Source organism: Eretmochelys imbricata, chromosome 6 (assembly GCF_965152235.1).
Source record: "Eretmochelys imbricata isolate rEreImb1 chromosome 6, rEreImb1.hap1, whole genome shotgun sequence".
In the NCBI taxonomy this organism is placed as follows: domain Eukaryota; kingdom Metazoa; phylum Chordata; order Testudines; family Cheloniidae; genus Eretmochelys; species Eretmochelys imbricata.
The window spans coordinates 21,470,356-21,487,726 of record NC_135577.1 but is presented as its reverse complement, the minus strand read 5'-3'; the positions used below and the strand labels follow the sequence as shown (position 1 = coordinate 21,487,726).

Sequence of the window (17,371 nt, the reverse complement as noted above, 5' to 3'; positions counted from 1 at the left end):
GGGGTTCTGAGGGGGGGGCAGTCAGGAGATGGGAAGTGGGAGGGGGCAGGGGCCAGGCTGTTTGGGGAGGTACACTCTTCCCTACCTTTTCGCAACCCAAATGTGGCCCTTGGGCCAAAAAGTTTGTCCACCCCTGGTGTATGGTCACCTCCACTAACCAATCAGAATGAGGGCATTGTCACCCACTCTGCACTGCAGTCAAATTGTGTAGTCACTTACACAAGGTGTAGGGTAACAAGCTAGCCAAATGTAGACCCAGATAGTCCAATGGGACTTTCCCGGGTAGTAAGTTTGGTTTGTAGGATCAGCTTGTTAAACTACAAGATTTATGGGCTGAGGCTTAGCTATTTGTTTTGGCATATTTTTACCTATTGTAAAGTATTGTGTATAAGGACTATGGAACCTCTCTGACCTGTAATACAGATTTACTGCATGTTTGTAACTCAGAATTGCTCTTTTGGGGCTGCCACCAACAGCTGAACATAAAAATATAGAAACGACAAAAAATGTGCCCATCCACTTAATGGTGTGTATTACCTTTCCAACACTACAGTGTTGCTGTACCCTGGTTCATGCAAACAATTCAAACACTACCTTTGCTCTGTGTGGTACCCGCTTTTGTTAAGTGTACAGGCAGGGGGTTGGTAAGTTAAAAGTGACACAATGCCCCCTGGAGGAGGCCATCTGAATGTCTCCCACTGCCCGTAGCTCTGCAGTCTGCACCAGGTAAAGTGGTGGGAGTCTGGTTCATGACTGAATAGTGCTGGATCCTTCCAGCCCCATGAACTTTGCGTTCCAGTAACTTGGTTTTTGGCTGAGATATTTTTTGTTAACATGGAACCTGTCAGTTCCCATGACTCTCCTCCTCTCCATATGTAATCCTAGGAGAGATCACTAGGTCCTAGACTCACATCAGACTTCCCATGTTCTCCCTGACGTACACACGTGTACTGTGCCCTTCAGCCACCAGTCCAATATTTACAAGAATGGCACCCATTGCTTTTGGAAAGTGCACACTGTCACATAGTCAAAAAGAGCCTCCCTCTCTTTTCACTGGGTCCAACAGTTGCCTAAAAACCACAAGGGTCTTGGCTGACTGTCTGGTTCAATAACTCTGAAGGATGCACATACCTTCCAGCCACCGGATAGGGGCCTCTGCTGGGTTAGTCTGGCCACTATCTGATATATCTCCACATTGCAAATGTGGAATTGGTGTCTGTAACCTTTCAACATAGGCCATGTGTAAAGAGGGCAAGTTGCACAACTTGTAACTTGTGGCTAAGGGGGTTATAAATCCAGCTGCCCAAGCATAACTGGTTGGGTTTGAAGAGGGAATGCTGGGTTTGTTCTGTTTCAGAAATTACTCAGGGTAGTCTTGTTAAATCTTCAGATCTTGCATCAGCATTTAAAATGGACCTTGACATCCAGTGTGAAGAGATGAGTGCGTCAAGATGGACCGAGCTTAAATCTTCCATGAACACAAGCAAAACTGTCAGGTAGTACCAGTTTGTTTTGTTTTTTATTTTGTTTTCTAGAAGAGACCATATAGCAACTAAGCTGAATAGTTTCCTAAAGCAGTGGCTCTCAACCAGAGGTCTGGGGGCCACGAGCAGGTTTCAAGGAGGCCGCCAAGCAGGACCAGCATTAGACTTGCTGGGGCCCAGAGTAGAAAGCTAAGCCCCATCACCTGGGGCTGAAGCCCAGGGCCCCAAGACCCGCCACCCAAGGCTGAAGCCTGAGCAACTTAACTTTGTGGGCCCCTATGGCATGGGGCCCCAGGTAGTTGCCCTGCTTGCTACCCCCTAATGCTTGACCTGGCTTTTATATGCAGAAAAACAAGTGTCACAGACGGGCTGGGAAGTTTTTATAGCATGGTTGGGTGGTCTCAGGAAAGAAGAAGGTTGAGAACCTCCGCCCTAACGGGTGGAGGGAGGAGTATACATGACTATTTTTGGGTGGGGGGGGGGAGAGGGGAAGGGGACAGAATGTTTTCTGCATTTCAGGGGCAATATTAATTGCAGTAGTGTTGCTATGTGGTACTGCAAACTTGCTCACGACGAAAGGATTCTGCTCATTCTATGTAGGAAGCTCATGAGGACATGCTTATCTAAAGAAACCTACTCCTTGGTATGAACTCTGTCTGGGTTCAGATTCAGCATAGATCAAAAACACCATAGTAGTGATGTCTTCAATGACTATTTAAATATGTTGCCACTGTTCTGGCGTTCCTGTTTTCCTTGGCAGAATGTTTATTTGCAGGGGGCTGGTGTCTCTATCTTCTTTCCTTCCAGAAAGGTGGGTTTTAGGCTAAAAAAGTGTCCCTTGATGGGAGTGCTGGTCAAACTCCTCCCTTATGGCATTTCATGACCAGTCTTACCAAATGCTATAAATTGACCAGCATTTTAACCAGTGGAAAGTCTCCATCCCTTTCACTTTTAATCCTACATGTTCTGGCAGCCACAGAGTATATATCTTCCATTTTAGCCGGGTCAGCTAGTGAGTGCTCTGCTGGGAGTTAGAGAGTGCTAGAAAGGGTTGATTCCACACTGGTCCACCTCCTCTTGCTGGGAATCTGCACTCTTGGGCTGACCTCTTGCTCCTCTGGGTGGGCAAAATGAGCATTAAGCTAATGGGGAGGGAGCAGCAGATTGAGGGTGACTTGGTTTGGGAAGAATTGCATGGGCCTTTTATATGTGAGTTATGTGGAACTAACTCTGACTGCCTGAATCCTCCCCTGGGTATGGGATGCCCTGAGGGAACCTCAGCTGTGTGCCAGTGATTAGAGCTGCATTCTGAGCAGAGATTTGGCTGCCCAAGGTATAGAGGCTGAGAAGGTGACAGCAGCTGATAATTGCCAGGAAGGAAACAAGGATGTGGGCAGAGTCTCTGAGCTATGCATGCCAGAGCAGATTCCTTGAAGGCTCTCTCTGACTGGAAAGCCTGGCAAAGGACCAGGCATTTGGTGTCCCTACAGAGTCTGCCTGAAAGCTTATACATTGCCCTCTGGACCTTTGGATTCAGGTGCACTCCTGCTGCCTGATGAACTGGCTACCTTGTTGGTGAAGAAACTAAGCTTAACTGCAGCTCTGTGGGCTGCAGGGGGTTGGGGCACATGCCATCTTCTAAGCAGCACAGATGGAGGAGTTCCATTCAGTCTCTCTGGCAGAATCTCACTTCCACTTCTACAGTAGTAGAGCCCCAGTAGTGCAGGAGAATCCTGCCTCCTGCCAAGCCTGGGTAGTGGAGTGGGCTTTGTCTGCACAACAAGCTGCTGCATGTGGATTTTCAGTGATGCACTCCAGGGACTGACTTAAGGTCTAACTAAACCATTATCTTGTTTAATAAATGCATCTCTGATGCGGAAATCTTCAGTCACTGAGGTGAGCAGAATGAATTGTTAGGACTAATGCCATCTATTTTCCCTGCAGGCTGGATGATTGCAATCTCTCTGCTAGTCACTGTAAGGATATTGGCTCTGTCCTCAGTACAAACCAGTCCCTGATGGAGCTAACACTGAATAACAATGAATTGGGAGACTCGGGCGTGGAACTGATGTGTAAAGGGTTGATGGCGCCAAGCTGCAACTTACAGAAACTCTGGTAAGTCTCGACTAGTGCAACACAACCACCAGAACTCTTGCTAGTCTTTATCAACACACTGTGAGTAACTCAACCCTTGGGGCCAGATCATCAGCTGAGGTAAATAATGCATCTCCACTGACTTCAACGGAGCTAGGCCCATTTATTCCAGCTGAGGATCTGGCCCTACATTTACTGTAGTCTGTAAACTCCTCAGAAAACCCTGAATTCTTATCAAATTGCTTCTCGTTTATTGGTAGGGAAAAGAAATTGATGTAACTTCAAACACTTCCTGAGTAATGACTGGGAGAATCTGATCCCTAACTGGACTAGAAATTGGCTGACTTTTCCCAGCTCTGATCATTTGGCCAGGGCAGCTCAAGACAGAGCAAGAACCACTTGTCTATAGCAGCTTTTAACACCTCCCAAATCCCAGCCCCTCCAGTCTTCAAAGAAGAAAAGAAGTACTTGTGGCACCTTAGAGACTAACAAATTTATTGGAGCATGAGCTTTCGTGAGCTATAGCTCACTTCATCAGATGCACATCTCCCCACTGTATTTTCCACTGAATGCATCCAATGAAGTGAGCTATAGCTCACAAAAGTGTATGCTCGAATAAATTTGTTGGTCTCTAAGGTGCCACAAGTCCTCCTTTTCTTTTTGCGGATACAGACTAACACGGCTGCTACTCTGAAACCAGTCTTCAAAGAGAACTCTTCCAATAGCTACATATATTTTGGTTTTTAGCGGCTTTAATCTTTTCTGCTCACTTGTTTACCACCAAGACTATCATACATAAATGGATCTTGGCACTTCAAAGACCAAGATAAGGTCTAGACAGCTGGCAGCCTCCCAGAGTTTACCTGGTGGGCAGGAAAAAATTGTTACAAGGATGACTCTTGGTCCCTCAACAGTTCTGTGGGCTTCAAACGTCACATGTCCTCTAGTGAGAAGAGCAATTTAAAAAAATTGCAGGTGTGGGGAGCCAAAATAAGTAAATGACACTTTTTTTTAAGATAGGCCTTGGAATAAATGGATCTAATACTTCCCCAAGAGAATGGAAAAGTAGTTGAGTCACATTTCAAATACTCTTTTTAAACCTCAAGTTCTCAAGAGTGCCAATCACAAATCATTAGCGTCTCTCCTAAGCTAGGTTGCTGTGTTTGTGTTTTGTGGGCAGTTCAGTGCATGGTAAACATCCACTGTTTACCTCGGGCAATGTGTTAAAGATGAAATCCGAAACCTCAAACTTTTCTAAAAAGTGAACTTCCCGACAGAACTCCATTAAGATATTGTACAGGTTATTGGCTCCTCTGAGTGATTTAAATCCACCCCCTTTTTGGTAATGTTGCAGCTGTCCTGCAACCACTCATACCAGAAACAGCACTGGAGAGAGACCTTTCTCAGCCCTTTGCTGCCACTGAGAGCAAGTATATCCTGCAGGATACAGTAGCTACACTGTGGAGGAGAGCATATCTAACACCTACACAGCAATGGGGGATTTAAGCCAATATTTGGCTTAGATTTTATTTTTGACTACTGTGCCCTCACTCTAGGGAGTCAATGGAAGGTAAGTCCCTTATTTTCTATCTGGGAATAGCCTCTTGTTGGCTTAGACTTGTTCTATGTAGAACAACATTGCTGCATAGATGTATTGGAATTTTGTCATTATTTAATGGGAAAAATTCTCTTCTCTGCTATGGCTGCTGTACAAGAAGTTTATTAAACAAAACATGGAAGCCCCTTGTTACTGCAACTCTAAAACTACTTGATTAAAATTTTTAACTGGGGCAGAGATTATTGGGTCTGGCCCTACCATAGTATTTATCTTGGCATGTAATTTTGGTAGAATTGCAGATGCTTTCTTTGTAAAGGCACTGAAGCATAATTCATTGTAGTGCTGCAGTGTATTATGAAGCCAAATACTGGAGGATACACCAGTCAAACGTGGTGAATTCTGAGGAACTCTATTCCTCATATGCTGGTTTCTTTTCTTCCTCAGGCTGCAGAACTGCAATCTAACAGACGCCTGTTGTAAGTATCTCTCTTCTGTTCTGAGCACAAAACCAACTCTGATCGAGCTGCATCTGGGTGATAACAAACTAGGATCTTCAGGTGTAAAAGTGCTGTGTGAAGGATTGATGGATCCCAACTGTAAGCTACAGAAGCTACAGTAAGTAAGCACTGGCCTCCTTGGTTCTTCCATCTGTGCTTGGCATTGCAAGGTGCTAGACAAAACTCAGATGGATGGGTAGGTTGGGGAGTGGAGTTCTGTCATCTCTTGTAACCAGCAGTAAATTTGCCTCCAGCTGCAAAAAAGTGAATATCTGCAGGGAGGAAATCTCTGGTAAACCAATTTAGTGGGGATTGGATGGTCCCAAAGCCTTGTAATGATGTGGACTGGTCTCTAGTCTGACCACCTCAATAAAGCCCAGATTGGTAGTGACCAAAAGCTATTCTCATTGGTAGGTTCAGTGGTTTCAGCCGTGCTCCAAATCTTTGTTGACCACTTTATACTCAGTTCTCAGTTGCATTCATTGGATCATCGGGATATGTTCCATGGAGCATAGTTTGTGACTATTCAGACAAATTAGTGGTTTTAATCCAACTACCAATGGATAGGTCTCCATATTGAAACCACCTTTGACTGAGACCCTTGTTTAGCAGAGGCCAGGAATTAACTGGGCGTGAAGAATTTGTTGCTTCCTTCCTCAAAAGGACAAACTACCACCTTTTTGTCCTCCAGTTTACCCATCTACTTCTCAGAGTTATGGATGGTTAGTCTGGCCCTTCCCATAACCATATTATAGGGAAGGTGAAGTGGGTAGAGATTAGGTGCATGCCATTTACACAGTACTTGAGGCTCTTGTCCACTGCAAACAACCCTCTGACATTACTTAATAAATAGTGGTGGGTGCCTATCAATGCAGAATGACCTGGAAGTTCTATGATCAAACCCCAGTCAAGAACGGGGAGCAGAAACTTGTTCCACAACCAGCAGGAGTGCTGCTGATCAGTTTATTGCTCTTGATTCTAGTCTGGTTTCTGATCTGATTATACTAAAGGTTACCAGCTGGAGAAACTAACTCGTCTCCTCCTTCAGAAAGACATAGCAGTGGTGGTTGTATGCTCTCTTAAAATTCAAGAATTAAACAGTGGTTGTCAACAAACCTGCATGTAATCTTATGAAAGGCTTACTATTGATACTGAGCAGATACCCCATCTGGTGATGCTTTCAAATCAAACTGACTGAAGCCTCCTGGCAATAGCATGGAAGTGCTATTAATTTAGCTGCTGAGGTTTGAGGACTCCCCCTGTGAAAAGTCATGAGCAATCTATATATTTAACAGGCTGACTGGTAAACTCTGCTCAATCTTCGTGTCTGGGCTGTGGACAGGATTTCCATGTTGCTGACATATCTGAGCTGAGTGGCAGGATGAAGACTCCTATTTTGCTCTGTTTTTTTTCTTTTTGCAGGTTAGAGTATTGTGAACTCTCGCCTGACAACTGTGAGATGCTCTGCTCCGCTCTGCGCACAAAGTCCTCCCTGAAGGGGCTCAACATAAGTAACAACAAACTGGGAGATGCAGCAGTAAAAGTGCTATGTCAGGGAATGATGGATCCCAACTGTAAGCTACAGTCGCTACAGTAAGTAACAGTTGGTTCCCTCCAGTTCTAACTCTGCTCTTACGGAGACATGCCATTCTCTTGCTGCCAGGAATACTTAAGAAATTCTGTGGCTTATCCAGGTGCATCTGTGTTGCCATGAAAAATTGCAAAAACTCTGCTGCCTTAAATTCTGCTTAGCGCTTGATTCAGGGAGCTGGCTTTCACTCTTCACTGCATGGTAATGGCAGTGGGGTCGCTGTGGACCAGACTTGCAAAGAAAATGTCCTTTGGCCCCTATTCGGGAGGGGAAGCTACTATCCCTCAGCTCTAGCTAGTCTCCCACTAGTTACTGTTCAACTAGGTCTGAATGCTTCTTCAGAATAACAAAGTGTACGTCTCTTCAAAGTGGTGTGCTGCGATACACTCCTTGTCTGGAGTAAGGTCCACGGAGGCAGTTTGGTGCAAGATCTCAGTCTCCTGCCCCATCTAGATCTGCAGAGCACTCCTGCCCTAAGAGCAGTATAGGCTGCAGAATCTGCTTATCACATCAGCTGGAAGCCATGTGGAGACCCATTGTGTCTGCAGCAGCCATGAGCTCACCATCCCAGCATGGGTCTAATGGAGTTATGGTCTCAGGGACGCCCCTGGCTTTGTCTGTGCCCAGGACTTCCTTAAAGAGGGATCCTCAAAATAAAGAACAGCCCATGCAAATTGCCTATCGGTTACATACATGGTATATGGGTTTTAGGGAACTATGGTGCTCATTGAGGAAGGATGATGCAAACGGTTTCTTCTGGGGGAATAATGGGCCAAATCCTCAGCTGGCATACCTCCACTGAATTCAGTGGAGCTTCACCAATTCATACTGGCTGAGGACCTGGCCTGCAGTCTCTTCCCGATCATATTCAGGATGGTGGATGTCCTCTAATACGCTGACGTATGGAGCAGCAACTGCTGAACTTTGATCTGATTCTTCTGTTCCCCACAGTCTGGAGAACTGTCATATCACAGCTGCTAGCTGTGGGGATCTCGGCACTGTTCTTGCTATGAAGCCATCCCTGACAGAGCTGTCTGTGGGAGAGAACAAGATTGGAGATCCAGGTGTGGCACTGCTGTGCCAGGGACTACTGAATCCCAACTCTAAAATAGAGAAGTTATGGTAAGGGAAACACTTAAAATCTGCACAAGTTGGTAGCCTCCAAATCATCTGTGTTTATTATGCTGGCATGATCTTGCCTGATATGTAGAGTTTCCTGGTCAACAAATCCCTTATGAAGCAGGGGTGCACCTCAGACCCCTTTTCTCAGGGAGGGTTGGATGAAGAACACTACTGAATAGGCAGGAAAGCACAGTGAGGTCAGTAAATGATCAAATCCTCTGAAGGAGGACACGACTGAATATTCATTACAGCAGCATTCTGTTGTTCTGTTCAGTTTTCTGTACAACACTAGGTACCCAACTTACCTTCTGTCCTTTTAAAAAAAGGAGATTTTTATCTCTAATGCAGGAAAGGGGAAGATGTAAGCAGGAGAAGGCTGCTCACACCAAAGGAACTTGTAAAGTAAATGTGTGTGCCTATAACAAGCCTCTTAGAGTTCAAAAGACAGACTCTACTGGTCTGCATTTCTACCACCCTGGGTAAAAATAGGATTCACCCCAGATCAGCATATAAAGTCCTAAGCAAATCTTGAAGAATCCAATATTCCTATTGTGTTCCTCAGGTTATGGGAGTGTGGTGTCTCACCGGCTGGCTGTAAGGATCTCTCCCATGTCCTCAGTGCAAAAGAGTCCCTAATAGAGCTGAGCCTGATTGGTAACGAGTTGGGAGACCCAGGAATGGAGCTATTGTGTCAAGGACTGAAGGATCCAAAAACTAAACTCCAGGCACTATGGTAAGCTGCTGCTGGCTTCCTTTACAATGTTCACTGTCCTAATTTTTTAGTTTTATTAACAAATAATAAAACACTAAGCAGTGCCCACACAAACATCCTAACTGATTCAGGTCCTCTAAGGGTGGTGTGGTTCTTCTGTTTAGCAAGGCCCCAAAGGGATTCTGGTGCACAGAGCCCATTGAAAGTCAATGGGACTAGTGCTCCTAAAAACCCTTAGGTAACTTTTTTGAAAGGTCATGGGGGAGATTTTCAAGGTCTAGGAAACTGAGCATCGTCAAGTTTGAGCCCACCCATTAAGTATAATTAATTCACTTGAGAGAAGGATTCAGTGACTTGGAAAAAGACATTTGAAAGGGCAGCTTTAACAGCAAATTGGATGTTGGGTCTACTAGTTTCCTGTTTTTGTATTGGATTCCTAGCTTTCCCATGGCTTTCTGTTGCTCAAAAGCCTGAAGGCTTGAGCTCTAAATTCTACCAAGTGTTTTGGGATTTCTTCAGTGGTAGAGAGGGAGTGAATGTGTTCACCAAGGAAAGCTATAGCCTTTAGCAATGAAGGAAATCTGTCTGCTAGCTGCACTATAAATATACATGGCTCCCCCTTGAAAGGGTTTAAAGAAGTCAGTACTCCGATGGTGGCAATTTTAGTCAAAGTGTAACAGAAGGTTCTACCTACATGAACTTCTCTTTTTCCACCTCTATACTTACCTGGTGTAACCTTCCAGACCTAGGTCCTCTGGCATCACGTGATCTGAGGTAGGAAGAGAACTGTCCCTTTGTGTGAAGGTTTAACAAGTGAAATAACCCTTTCCTACTATCTAAGCCAAAAGAATAGCATAGTTATCTGTTTACATAGATAGGTGAATGAGAGGGTGAGAAACCTAGGAATAGGTGAGATACCACCATTCACCTTCAACACAGGAGGTATGTCTCTAAGTGATCCCTTTCAGAGCGAACTAATCTCTCATGCAGCTGTGTGCCTCAAAAGAGCAAAGATCTTGCATTCTTTGAGGTGGATGTAGTTTTTAGTGTGATGCAACAGGACAATTGAGCCTCAGACCTGGGGGAGTGGATAAGCACATGGGTGACTTAAAATAGTACATCTAATCACTGATGGCAAAGGACAGAAGGCCCAGACTTCACTAGGAATGTAGTCCCACCCTGTCTAAATAACTCTACTCACCAACGTGAGGGGGAGGACCTGAGGCATTCAGGAGAGGTCAGCAGCCATAGAGGTTAAAGATGGGAGAGGAAGACCTATTAGATCAGGGGGACGCAAACTTTTTGGGCCGAGGGCCACATCAGGGTGGGGAAATTGTGTGCAGGAATGGGCTCAGGGCAAGGGATTGGGGCAGAGGAGGGGTGCAGCATGTGAGGGGGCTCAGGGAAGGGGGTTAGGGTGCAGGGGGCTCAGGGCAGAGAGTTGAGGTGGAGGGTGCAGCAGGAGGCAAGGTGCAGGGAGTTGAGGGGCAGGATGCAGGAAAAGTTCAGGCTCCGGCCTGGCACTGCTTATGTAAAGTGGCTCTGGGGTGGCAACGGCACACCCAGGGCCAGGGCAGGCTCCCTGCTGGCCTGCCCTGACCCCATGCCGCACCGCTCTAGGAAGCGGTCAGAACCACGTCCCTGCCAGCCCCTGGGGGTGGGGGATGAGGGGGGGGGCACAGGGCTCCGCTTGCTGCCCTTGCCACACCTCCAGGTACCTCCCCTGAAGCTCCCATTGGCTGCAGTTCCCCGTTCCCGTCCCTGGGGCCCTGGTGGTGCCTGGAGGCAACAGCAACGCACTGAGTCCTCTGCCCTCCAGGGCCCCAGGGACATGGTGCTGGCTGCTTCTAAGAGTGGCGCGGGGCTTGCGGCCCACAGTTTGCCTAGTTCCTGTATTAGATCATCCAATCAGTCTTTCAGCTCCTGAAGATCTGGTTTCTTTTTTGCATTGCAGGATAAGGGAATGTGGTCTCACCACTGCCTGCTGTAAGAGCATTAGCTCTGTTCTTGGCACAAACCAGACCTTGAGAGATCTGCATATGGGTGGAAACAAGATAGGAGATGCAGGGGTTGAAATTATCCGTGAAGGACTGATGAACCCCAACTGTAACTTACGGTCTCTATGGTAAGTAACTTATTTCTCTTTCAGTTGCAGATATTGGTTGCCCAATAAAGAATGGGGGTGGATGGAGATAAGGCACAGAGGCTATGAAGAAACCGTTACAAAATACCAAATAGTGAGAACTGATGCTCAATTATAGCAGTTATGGCTGGGAACAGAATGCTGTTGGCATTCATGGGAAGACAGTCTCCCTTGAAGTCCTCATTTCCCACAGATTCTTCCTTGTACTTAAAACTGGCCCTTTGATAAGAACTAGCAAATGTTAACTCCAATGTTGTCTTTGGGGCATAAGACACACTAAGTAAAGGGGAGCTGGAGGAATCTCCCTAGGGACAGGTTATCCCAAACCTGTCAATTGCAGGATTTGTTGCACCTTCCTCTGAAGCAGCAGGTACTAACCACTGTCAATGGCATACCTGGCTAGACGGATCACTGGCCTGACCCGTATTGGGCAGTTCCTGTGTTCTACTGCTAGAGTACAAATCCTAACTTAGGTAACATGTCTGTGTTGCTTTCTTTGCATATTTGTGCAAATTCTACACTGTTTCAGCCCTCCCAGAACAAGCAGCTGTTCAGTTTCCATGTGGAACTGTTAGCAGAACTGTCCACATCTGACTATTAGTAGCCAGTGACGCTCTTTTCCCCCCTCAGGTCTAAAGTTGTGTAAATAACTGGCTTAGTACTCCCAACACATAATGCTGCAGCCACCTCCCCACCCCCGATGCCACAACACTGGAATGGTACTCTACGGCTCTAGTTGCACCCAGTGAAGCCAAATGGGCAGGAGCCATGGAATCATGTGGGGCTACCATGGATGCTTTAGTCATGGCTTCTAGAACCTGTAGGTTAGACTAGAAAGGATCTTGAGAGACAGAGGCTTTGGCTTCAGTTCTCAGCAAATCAGCTTCTGAATGGGAAGGACTGAGTGCCAAGAGGTCATTTGTCCTGTCACAGAGGTGGACCAGCAGATTGAGCTATGGGTTTGACTGGGTGACCTCTGAATCTCAAGGCCAATAGATGTGTCAAGTAACCCAAGGGGTGGGCTCTTAATTAAGGTTCTAGCACTATAAACTTAGTTTGAGCTACTCCTGTGTTTACTGAAGTACTGGTCCTTTGGTGAATCTTGCCCATATGCTCAGGGTTTAGCTGATCGCCATATTTGGGGTTGGGAAGGAATTTTCCTCCCAGGGCAGATTGGAAGAGGCCCTGGAGGTTTTTCGCCTTCCTCTGTAGCATGGGGCACAGGTCACTTGCTGGAGGATTCTCTGCTCCTTGAAGTCTTTAAACCATGATCTGAGGACTTCAAGAGCTCAGACATAGGTGAGGTTTTTCGCAGGTGTGGGTGGGTGAGATTCTGTGACCTGCATCGTGCAGGAGGTCAGACTAGATGATCATAATGGTCCCTTTTGACCTTAATATCTATGAATAGCCTTGGCTTCTTGAAGGAACTCTTTCAATTTGCCTCTGTTCTGAATCTGTAAATAACCCAGTAATAATCTGTAAATGTTGTTTAGTCTGGTCTTTGTTAGCTTGGTCACCACCTCTAGCAGTGTAATAAGGAGAGAGAGAGAGAATAGCCTAATGGCTCAGTCCAGCTGCAAAAACTCAAATTTTTCCCTACAACAGAGATTCACCAGACTGTTTTGATCTACAAGTTGGATATGTCTTGGGTTCCCTAACACGCTATCTACTGATAGATCACACGAGTGCAGACAAGAGTGGAAATAAGGTGTGGGAACACTAATCTTGTGCAGTAGAGATCTCCATTTGTGCAACATCAAAACTCACCAAGCCTAATATAGGCTGGCTTTATGCCCATTCATTAGCTGGGAAGGGCCAGATTCTGTCCTCTGTTACACCTGGCATTTCCATGTAGTAGAGGTCAGAATTTAATCACGAATGTCTAATACTGCCCCAAAACTTGTAGGGCACATCCTGCAAACCGATAGCAATGTGCTCTCACTCTTTCTATGGCTGGAGCCAGAAGAAAGGGATTGCCTGCAACAAGTAGTCACAAAGGGGCCTGAGCACTGGTGTCTTTAGGGGGAGCACATGCTTCATGTAAAACACACAAGCTATCCTATGTGCCAGCCTCTGAAACGGCAGAAAGACAAATGGTGTTCCTGCCTGCTGCAGTCCTGGTTGGGATGTCTACTCCTAACAGCCCAGAGTTCAAAGTGACTCTAAATCAGTACTCCTCTTATTTTGGCTCCTCTTTCCCTGCAGGTTGGGTAACTGCAGTCTCTCAGCTGCTTGTTGTGGGAGTCTGGCCACTATCCTCTCTTCCAAACCGTGCCTAACAGAGCTAGACCTGAGTAACAATTCACTGGAGGACGAAGGTGTGAAGAAGCTGTGTGAATCCTTGAAACATCCAAACTGCAAACTACAGCAACTCGTGTACGTGGTGCTCGCTTTATATTCCCTCGGCACTGTGCTGGTGTCTTAGAATTAAAAAGGAGAATGGGGGCTTCCAAGAGGAGACAGGGCAGTGAGCAAAGCCTGCTCTAAGGAAGTTAGTGTCTAATGGGAATCCATGACTTCCTGCAGGAGGCAAACTTCTATCAGCTGTTTCAGAAGCTGCCTGCCCTTTTGAGGCTGTTTGCCCATGTTGCCGATACAATGGCTTACTGCCCTTGACCCTAGAGACCAGACTAAACTCTGACAGGTCAACAGAAAACACTTGGGCCTGGTCCTTTAAGGCCCTGTGCACACTGCAGCTTTCAATTGCATGGGTGGGGTCCCATGCCACATAACCAATAACTGTGGTGGCCAATCACATGGCCCCGGTCAGAAGCCTGCTCTTCCACATGGTCTCCCAGTAACTGGATTCACCTGGCTTGCCTGCCCCTCAGCTGGAGGGACTTGCATGAGCTCCTCATTGACACAGGTGACTGGGCTCTGGAAGGGAGTCTTGGTGGCAGGCTTTTATTTCTATCCTTGGAAATGGGTTAGGGGTGGAAGGGACAAGCAGGTGGACACCACTCCTGCAGTAGGAGAGGGTGAGGGGAAGAAAGAGACCTTGGCTTTTATGTGAAGTGAGCTCATTTATGTTTGGAGCATATCCCAAAAAATCTCTTTTGCTGACTTTTTCCCTTAAATCCTCTGACATGACTCAGCCTGGGACTAATCTGACCAGATGAGTAACACCCTCTCTTGTACCTGTAGCATGGACAGGCCCTTTAGTCAATCTGTGGCTGAGACAGCTGCCCCTGTGTCTGCATGGGGATGCCCCAGAATTGAAATAGCAGAATGTAAAGGTCTTGGCAGTGGGACATTACCTGTCCCTAACTCCTCCATGCTGTGAAGCTATTTTTAATCCCATCTCCTGCTCTTTAACCAGACCATCCCCCCCCCTCCTAGGAACAGAGGAACTGCCATAATGGATGAGACCCATGGTCTACCTAGTCCAATATCCTGTCTGACAGTGACCATTGTGAAAATAAAAGATGGGGAAACTTAAAAAAAAAATAAAAGGAATTACTTGTCTCAATGCATAAAAAGACAGGACTTCTCTGCCACAAGTAGTCATTGAGGCCAAGCCCTTGTCAGGACTCAAGGGATTGGATGTTTTATACAGATGACAAGAATATCCAGAGTTCTGATAAATATTGGAAGAAGCATTAAACATACTGCTTAAGCCTGAAGCCCATCTCTAACTATTTGAGACTAGGATGAGGTCTGTGTGGGGGGCAGACTCTCACACCATTCTACTTTTATAACTTCCTTTGATTCTTGCTCCTGTCAGAGAGGGGATATTGGATTAGGTTAGGGGTGGGCAAACTATAAGCCATTTTGCCCCAGACCCCCTCCCCGGCGCTCCAGCTGGGGAGCAGGGTTGGGGGCCACTCCACATAGCTCCCGGGATCAGCAGCATGGTCCCCCTCCAGCTCCTATGCATTGGGGCAGCCAGGGGTCTCTGCTCTCTAAACTGCCTCCATAGCTCCCATTGGCTGGGAACCGCAGCCAATGAGCCACTTGAGGTCAGCGCCACCTAGAGCCTGCACCCCTGAGCCTCTCCCTGAGTCCCTGCCCCAGCCCTGATCCCCTCCTGCCCTCCAAACCCCTCGATCCCAGTCCAGAGCAGCCTCCTGCAACCATAACTCCTCATTTCTGGCCCCACCCCAGAGCCCTTACCCCCTCCCATAACCCAACCCCAATTTTGTGAGCATCATGGCCTGCCATACAATTTCTATTCCCAGATGTGGCCCTTGGGCCAGAAAGTTTGCCCACCCCTGGATTAGATGGATCACAGGTCTGATTGTCTGGCAGTTCCTAGTGACAGATGCTTCAGTGGACTGTGAAGCTACACCATGCTAGGCAGAAACAAATCCAGTTGTATGACTCTCCTTCAGTAGCCTTGCTCACAACTTAATACAGCTGAAGGCTACCCTTGGTTTAACAGCTCTGCCTGAGGACTTTGGTCTTGAACCAGAACTAGCAGAATAGCAAAGGCCAATAAGGCAGTTTTGGCTCAAACCTAATTGGCTCCTTTTTGCCACTTCTTCTCCCCAGAGGTAACTGCCTTTGCTCTCCAGCACTTTGGTTTGATAGCATGCCTGCTGAGACTGCTGTGTTTTTTCTTTTCAGTCTGTACGACATCTACTTGAGCTCTGAAGTGGATGATGAACTGAAAGTCCTGGAAGAGTCCAAACCTGGACTGAAGATTATTTTTTGAGTGATGCAGTTTCAGATGTGACCATCTGCTGAGCACTGTCCTCTCCCTGTTTCTGCCTCTTTATCTGAACTATTCATATATGCAGTTAACCAATAAGTTCAATGTAGAATGTTTTTTTTACCAAAAAAAATTCATGGAATCTCTGCAGAACAATGTCCCTCAAGGGAATTGGCAGCCTGCTGTGTATTCATGAATGTATCCAATCTGAGGCTCATCAGAGTTTCATCAGAGCATCTCTATCCCTGAGGTAAAGAATACTAGGCATTTACAAGAACTGGCCTATAGGAGCAGCTCTAAAATGCCTATGGGGCAGCTCTAAAATGCCTATTTAATGGGTCGATCAAGATTTCTAGAAGTTTTCCCTTCCAAAGAGCTGGCAAAACCAGAACCACCTGGTGAATGTCTAGTATTCCATAGATGGTGCTTTTGCTGAGTCTCTGGGGGAAAGTATCCAGGAACAAAGCAAAAATATTGACACTAAAATAACTGAAATAATGCACTCTTCCTGGAAGAGGTCAGTTTTTCCCCTGGGAAAGTAACCTTGGCAGAAACCCCTAGACAAGGCTGATAAGAGTAGGTGCTCACTTAATACTGGGACTTTTTTCTCTTGAAAGAAATCTATAAAGCTTCTTTATTACAAGTAAAAATGATGCTCTCTCTGCTAAACTGAAAGGGAGTAAATTCTCTGACTTGTTCTGGCAAAAGTAGCTCTGTAGAAATATCATTGTAATAAAGTTTCATTGCAAAGAATGAGATTCTTATTTCTCTACTTTGTTCTGAATGTTATGTTTGATGCAAGTGATGAAGGGACACTAAAGGTTGTTTGACCTACAACTTCAACCTACCTTTTAACTGCTTTAAGGCCAATCTGCCTTCAGAACTGGTACACTACTAATGGCTTTCCTTGATTTTTTTCAATAGAAATATATCAACTTAGGCACACAATAAACCAGTGGCAGCAGAGAACATCCATGAAGAGCAAAGTGTGAAGCAAAGACTTAAGGCTTACAATGAGTCCTGTGGAAAATAACTTGTTAGTACCCATTTGATAGTCTAGGTTTCACTTTTTGATATTTTTTTTTTCCATAGAATCATGGGACTGGAAGGGACCTCAAGAGATCATCTAGTCTAATCCCCTGCACTCATGGCAGGACAAAGTATTATTCTAGACCATCCCTGGCAGGTGTTTGTCTAACCTACTCTTACTTGCCAATGATGGAGATTCCACAACCTCCCTAGGCAATTTATTTTTAATCCCAAAGTGAAAAAATAAATTGCCTGAGTGGGGAATGCAACTTCCTGCGCTGTTGAACCCTCGCTCAAGAGTGCACTCAAAACCCTGCTGGTACAAACAGCAAGGGCTGGAGTGGGGGAAAGGAAGATAAACACAAGAAACAACCAAAGGAGCTTTAGACCATGCAGCCCAAATGCAGAGTGGCCTTTACACAGAGAAGGAAGCCCAGATAAATCTATTTTTCCCCCCTTAGTGTTTTCCTGACTAAACACCTTGGCTCCA

General features: G+C 46.1%; 1 protein-coding gene across 2 annotated transcripts in view; it reads left to right on the top strand.

The window, feature by feature from the left end:
* RNH1 (ribonuclease/angiogenin inhibitor 1) overlaps window positions 1–16,608 on the top strand; it is a 35,977-nt gene extending 19,369 nt beyond the window's left edge. For both annotated transcript variants that reach the window (XM_077818191.1, XM_077818192.1), the window contains exons 2-10: window positions 1,391–1,496; window positions 3,429–3,599; window positions 5,581–5,751; window positions 7,056–7,226; window positions 8,176–8,346; window positions 8,909–9,079; window positions 11,013–11,183; window positions 13,407–13,577; window positions 15,768–16,608. In XM_077818191.1, the coding sequence (XP_077674317.1) occupies window positions 1,391–1,496; window positions 3,429–3,599; window positions 5,581–5,751; window positions 7,056–7,226; window positions 8,176–8,346; window positions 8,909–9,079; window positions 11,013–11,183; window positions 13,407–13,577; window positions 15,768–15,855 (1,391 nt within the window). In that variant the 3' untranslated portion in view covers window positions 15,856–16,608. The remainder of the gene's footprint in view (window positions 1–1,390; window positions 1,497–3,428; window positions 3,600–5,580; window positions 5,752–7,055; window positions 7,227–8,175; window positions 8,347–8,908; window positions 9,080–11,012; window positions 11,184–13,406; window positions 13,578–15,767) is intronic.
* Window positions 16,609–17,371: the final 763 nt, after the last annotated feature.